Raw genomic sequence first — 6,913 nt, 5'->3', positions numbered from 1 at the left:
TAAACCAGGGTGCATAGAAAAATTGCATAAATGAAAATTTCAAAAGAACACGGGCATGCCTTAGCCCAGATGCACCAATTGTTAATATTTTTTTAACCTATTCATTTCATCAGGTGGTCTCTTATGGATCTACATAGCTGCTTATGAACAATTTGAGGGTAAGAAACATACATCATGCGTCTTTGCCCCTACATACTTGAGAGTTTATTTCTATCAGCTTCTGTAAATTTGACATTGATTCAATACTTTAATCCATTATTCCTATTCTGCTTTTATCTGTTTCCCTAATAACGCCTAGTACAGAACCCAGCCTGGAATCAGTTACTGCCCTTAGCTGTCATGTCTCTTACAGAAACCTAATAGAGTCTGTTAGATCCAGCTCTCCCCCATCCCTCATCACTACGGAGTACCCCAAATTCTCATCTGTAAAGCGCGGTGGTAGTGACTGTCCCACCCATGGGTGAAGCATGAGTAAAGGCGCTCTAACAATCCAGGAGGGCCAAAGAGTGTTTCTTTTCTGCATCATTATTCCCGCAGACGCGTTTAAACTTGTCAGGTGTGTTGGGGCAAAGAAAACCCGCTTATAATTTCACTTCCAACCTGGGGAAACAGCAGAGGACAGAGGAAACCAAGGGCGAGGAGGAGAAAAAAATTGGGAAAGACTCTTGCAGGCAAGAGGGAGAGGAAGCAGGGCCACAGATTCGCCTTTTCCTCCCTCCTTACCTGGAGCCCCGGCGGCCAATCCGCTGCGCCGTCGGGTCCCGGGGGCCAATGGCAACGCGGCGCGCCGCGCTCCCGGGGCTATAAGTGCGCGGGGCCCGGAAAGTGAAAGTGGTGCGGGAGCCGCCGGCGCTGCGGGCGCTGCCTGGGGCTCGAGCCGCCCGGGACGGGCGCTGCCAGGATGCTCAGGACTCCGGAGCCGCGATCGGAAGAGGCGGGAACGGCCGGCTGCAGCCCCGCGCCCGCGCCGCCCACCCAGTCCAAGCCGCTCACCTCGTTTCTCATCCAAGACATCCTGCGGGACGGCGCCGAGCGGCTGCCCCCTGCTCCGCCGCCCCCGCGCCAGCCCGAGCCGAGGCGCGACCCGGAGCGGGCGCCCGAGCCCGAGGGGGGAAGAGGCCTCGCCCGGGAGCCCGAGGGCGAGCTGGACACCCGGCCCCGCACCGCGTCGGGGGACGCGGCAACACCGGAGACCCAGCCAGGTAAGCCGGCGGGGACGGGAGGCCGCGCTGGGGCGGGCCGGCCTGCAGGCTGTGCTGGCGGGAGGGCTGGGCTTCACCTGACCTCCCCGAGCTCGGGCTGCAGGGATGCCGGGCTCAGGGTCTCTGCTGCCCCTTCAGCAAGGGCAGCGCAGGCTAACCTCGGCCGGCGCCGCGGTGTCTTGGGGTCCGGGCTCAAAAGCGAGCGTGCTCGCGGCGACCCCAGTTCTGCAGCGACCCTGGAGAAAACCCCAACACCCCAACACCGGCTCCCTGAGCCACCGCTGTTCGCAGGCCCCACGGTACTCCTTGGCACTTACTATAACCAACATAAATTACGATAATGACGTATTAATATTAATAAATTGGGGTTCAACCTTGCTTCTCGATCTCATGAGCAGTAAAACAGTCCATTTGAGAGTCTGCAGAAAACATAACATGGTTGGAAGCATTTAGAGTAGATTTATTTTCTTTCCCATCACTTCTTATGGGACATTTACAGAAAAGGGGCTTAAAGCCAAAGACTAAACTTGCCCTCAGTCCGCACCGCCTCTCCTATCACACAAGCGCGCTCTTGCCACCGGATGGTAACACCGGATACCTTTGCGTTTCTCTTCAGCAGGTATCTTATTTCTGTCTTCACTGCCTTGGTTCTCCCACCTCTCAACACACGCGCACAGAATCCCTATTTAATTCTACTTGATATGGCAGGAAGTTCTACCACTAATCACCTCTAACTTTGGGTTCTTGATGACCATTAGAAACTAATACAAAATATACATATTGTCTCACTCCTTACTCGGGAGAGCACCTTAGTCATGTGAAAAAAGTGAAATGTATCCAAGATGACAGTGGGCTGTTTGTTCCTCACTGAAAAGATAAGGGTGGATTGAATTCTGTTCTCTTCCCTGGTAACATGTAACTTTTTCCTTCCCATCCCTGCTCCTTCCCTCTCCTTTCCAGATAGGCACTTTGAGACTTATCTATCAGACTGTGAAAACACTCCAGGTGCCCTCCCAAGCCTTCCCCAGGCCCCCAAGCCTCCACAGAAGCGCTCCCGAGCTGCCTTCTCCCACACTCAGGTCATTGAATTAGAGAGGAAGTTCAGCCACCAGAAGTACCTGTCAGCCCCTGAGAGGGCTCACCTGGCCAAGAACCTCAAGCTCACGGAAACACAAGTGAAAATATGGTTCCAGAACAGACGGTATAAGACCAAGCGAAAGCAGCTCACCTCGGACTTGGGAGACCTGGAGAAGCATTCCTCTTTGCCCGCACTGAAAGAGGAGGGCTTCTCCCGAGCGTCCCTCATCTCCATGTACAACAGCTACCCATACTACCCCTACCTTTACTGCTTGGGGAGCTGGAGCCCAGCTTTCTGGTAATGCCAGCTCAGGTGTGATCAAAAACTGCCTCCCCCAGGTGGTGTCTCTGGAAGGCCTCAGGGGCCAAGGTAAGAGAGAACTGGGGAGCAAGAAGCACACAGACCAAAACTGTTGGAAGTTTCCATGGAAATCCCAGATTCTTCACTGGTGGGCAGTGAAAGGTCTGGGACCATGAGAAAGTTAATAGCTGAATAGTTCCGCAACTCATAATGTAGGTCATTTTTGCTCTTAGAGATCTGCTTGAAATGGGGTGGGACAAAGTCAAGGCTGCTTCCAGCACTTTTATGATTTTTGTATCCACATCATGAGCTGTCCACATAACTGCTGAGGATTCCCTACCCACAACTCCAGCCTCCTGTGTGACAGGGAATGGGCTCTACAAGAGCAAACCTGATGGGATAGAGGACAGCCCAGATGAGGAGGTCACCTACTGAACTGAAGTTCAAAAGCCTCTCGTTGCCCTTGGAGTATGATCAAGGTTTCGCTCCATCCCCCTAAGAACAGGGAAATGTAGGGGTCCTACAGAGAAACACATCAAGCAACAGCACGGATTGGAGTGGGATATGGAGATGCGTAGGAGGAGAGGAAAATATAAGCTTCTTTTTATTTCTTTTTAAATAGTACACCAATGTAAGTATTTACAGGGTGGCCCAAGTAGAACAAGATGCACTCACAGTGGTTTTAAGACAAGCTGTGTAAACAGAGCTCTGCTGCAAAGGGTGGGCCTGTGCCAGAAGAATCTCCACATGTCGTTGTCCTGGGCCTACGGAGGAGTTTCTGTACTGATGCGGGAAAGAAAGGAGCAGTGTATTTTTTAATTATTATTAGAAAAGGTTTGATAAGCTTCTTCTGGACCATTTTGCTCTGGGTCTGAGAATTTAGAATCAGAAGATTCCTGGAGTTCTCAGGCTATAATTCATATGACACCGTACAGAGCACATAATTCTTTACTATAAGCTCCTTCCTTCCCTCTCTTTATTTTTTGTTCCTTTTTTACAGCAATCCCCCACCAAAGGGCTTTTTCACTCCAGACTTTCACTCCAGTCTGGCTGCCCCTAACATACACCTTCCTTATTTAGCCTGAGATCTGGTCTATTTTTTTCCCCCAATGCTTTATCTCTCTTAGATTAAAAAAAGGGGGGGGGAGTTGATTCTGATTTGGCTTTTTTGACATGCATTATTCCTTTAAAAATATATACACATATAAATCCCAAATTCTATTTAAAGACTTGACAGCTCTAGAAGGTCACTGCTGTTTTTGTAGGACTTTGTGGTGACTCTGTTGTTACTGTTCAAAGCCTGACAAGCTTGTGGGGTCCCTGCAGGCAGAGGAAGAGGTATCAGCGAAGGACACAGGGCAGGCCGAAGGGTCAGATCCTGGGGAGCTGTGTCATGAAACAGAGGGAGGGTTCATGTTCAGGGAAGGCTGTAGAGGCAATCTGGATATAGAAAGCCCAGCTGAAAGAGCTGACGGCAGGAAGAGGCTAGGAAAAAGCAGTGTTCAAAATACAACATGATAATGGGTTCCATCATCAAACAGAGAAACTGTCCAAATTCTTCAGGGACTGCTTAATGCTTATTAAAAAATAGCATCCCCCCAAATGAGTCACCTGGTGACTTCAGAAACAGTAAGCAGAGGGCCAAGGAGAAATTTGACCACCGCTCTATTTTCATCTTGTTAGCTCAGGTGGCCTGCTACTCGGGGAAGACATGGAATTCAAAGAGCCAGGTAATAATGATGTCCCATGAGGCCTGGAAATTCCTTGACCCCACTACTTAATTCTGATTAATAAGAAGCCTTTCAATTTCCTCCTATTAAAAGGGCCAATTTATTTTTGGGGGCAAAACTGCCAAAGCTGATAGAAAGTTGGCCCATTTTACCCCATTTTCTATCACTTGGGATCCACGCTGAAATATTATTCAACGCCAATTGCTGCTGACACATGCACAGGGTGGAGCTGCCCAAGCTGCTTTCTCCTTTTTCTGTGTCTTTTAAGGAAGCATTTGGCTCTCACTCTCTACTAAGTACCCTTGTTCTGCCAACTCCCTGAATTTAATTCTTTCAGCCTGCATTCTGCAAGTATGAGACATTTGACTGTGATGTATATTGTGTTGCAAAAACAAAAGCCTTTGTTTAAAATTCATTTGGTTTGTGACCCACCTTGCTCTTCCCCTGTTGGAACTAGTCACTCATCCATATCTGAGCTGGTAGAACACTTGAAGAGGTGGTGTGTGGGTGTCTGAAAGATGGAAGGGGGTGCTCTTGACCACTCCCCCAACAGCCTATTTCTGTTTTGATAAATTCATTTGGGTTCTCCATGTGCATAACAAACTCTGCCCCCATCTGCAACATAAAAGCCTGTGACTTGAAGTTTAGCAAAGAAACTCAACCAAACTTTATTTTTCTAAGTATTTTTGGCAATGTTTGAGTGTTTTTAAAATAAAGTGCTGTGTCTTTATTAGACATACCTATGTGTGATTTTCTGTTCCGTCAAGACTACAAGACTTTTAGCTCCTGTTCCCCTTCCCCAGCCTGTCTGACAAATCTATGGAGACCAGGAATCAAAAGCAGTAGCTTAGCAGCAGGGGACGTTCATTCTTCTCTAAACTGGTTCATTCTTCTCCTCCTGGTCAGTCACATGGAGGAAAAGAAATTTATTTTCAGTTTAACAATCACCTGCTCCAGTCCAGGCATACCTTTTGTTTAAATAAAGAACATCAACTACATTTCTTGAAGACCCTGCAGAGAGCCTGGAGACCACAGCCTAGTTTTCTTAAATGCCCCCCTCACCTCCCACCACCCCACTTGACAGTGACTCCCCTGGCACCTGCTTTGCCCTGAAAATGCCACCTTCCTCCAGGGCAGATAGACCTCTTGCAAGCAACACCTTTGAATTGGAATCACAAGTATTGAAAATAGGTTTAAAATAAAATATAAAAATAACACATCCTTCATCTGTCTGCACTTAAACCTTCATGAAATCCCACAGCAGAGTGTTTCATGTCCCTGATTACCTGAGAGAATTGATGGTTTTCTTACCCCTCCTTCAAGGAAATGGAAGCTTAAAGAGAAAGGTGCTTACTCTAGGTAAAACATATCATAATTTCAAAGTTTGCTCTAATCCTTTAAGTACATTGTACACACAGGTGGGGCCTCTCACGGCATGTTCGCATCATGAGATTTAACTCTTTGCACAAACGGCCAGCCCTGCCCCCCTCCCCTGGAAGGCCACCAGCTCTCAGATTACATAGGCTCTTGCAGTAAACTAACAGATGTGGAATTGTTAACCATTCAAAGTAACCAATCTGGGAAATTAAGCAGAAATCTCTTGTCTCTAAAGAAAGTTCTAGCTCCTCCTGTCCCTTTTCCAATCTTCCTTCAATATCGCCCTCACCTCATCCTTGCCTTCCCCGGCAGCTCCCTGTGCACGCCACATGTTTGTGGTACTTGGAAATCCTTTCCAGTCTGTCTCTCAAGTTCCTTCAGGTGCGGGTTTCTGGAGTCACTGTACTTTTGTCACTGGTGGTCCCATTGGTCCCCTTTGGCCAATTTAGGTGGCCAGAGCTGCTGGAGGAGGAAATGAAACCCGGACCTTTACACCTGACAAAAATGTTCTCCTTCTAACGATGAAGCCAGTCGTTTTCTAGGGTGATATTAATAACCTGCATCTTAAAGCTGACCCCAGAGGGGAGCGTGGCCCTGAAGAGTTAGTCCCTTTACTGGGTCGCCCTGTGATGGAAGATTATTGACAGTGTGCTCAGGAGATGCTCCTTAGGGGGTGAGGAGGGCAGGGGTGAGGGGCAAGAGGACCCGGCCCTTCATGTAAGTGCAGCTGAGGCATCACCCAGTATTTTCAGGTTCTCCAAAGCCAGGGTATTGCAGATTCAAGGTACTGCAGATTGAGGAAGGGGGCGGACACTTGTGCCCCAGCACCAGCCACCTCCTGAAAGTGAGAGTAACCTTGAGAAATGCAGTACTTTTCTGGGGAAGGTGCTGGCCATCGAAGAACATAGCTGTGATTCATTGCACCCATATTCCCGGCTGCTGGGGATGGAGGGGGGCAGCCCCGCTGTGGAGGGGATTGGGTGAGGCCATGGGATTCACTTTAAACCACACCATCTTTTCCTAGGTCACTTTCAGGGCCACAACCACCACGATTCTTTGCAAGGAGGAAATCTGAGTGGAAAGGGGGAGACCAGACTAAGAGCACTGGGTTCTGCCCTCAGACATCCAGACCACCCCCCACAGCCACAAGCAACATGTGACCAGAGCTTCTTTTTTGAAGCTGAGAGTTATCTGCTGCCCAAGAAAATGGGCAGGGGTGATTGGCC

The 6,913-nt window shown here is 48.9% G+C and overlaps 1 protein-coding gene across 1 annotated transcript; it reads left to right on the top strand.

Moving 5' to 3' along the window:
* Positions 1-901: 901 nt before the first annotated feature.
* Positions 902-2,581, top strand: NKX3-1 (NK3 homeobox 1; the record flags this gene model as incomplete). Its single annotated transcript, XM_084246172.1, has 2 exons — positions 902-1,202; positions 2,163-2,581. The coding sequence occupies 2 exons, from the start codon at positions 902-904 to the stop codon at positions 2,579-2,581; spliced, it is 720 nt and encodes a 239-aa protein (XP_084102298.1).
* Positions 2,582-6,913: the final 4,332 nt, after the last annotated feature.

This window comes from Talpa europaea (assembly GCF_964194135.1).
Source record: "Talpa europaea genome assembly, chromosome: 10".
Classification (NCBI taxonomy): Eukaryota; Metazoa; Chordata; class Mammalia; order Eulipotyphla; family Talpidae; genus Talpa; species Talpa europaea.
This window is presented reverse-complemented; position numbering and strand designations above follow the sequence as displayed.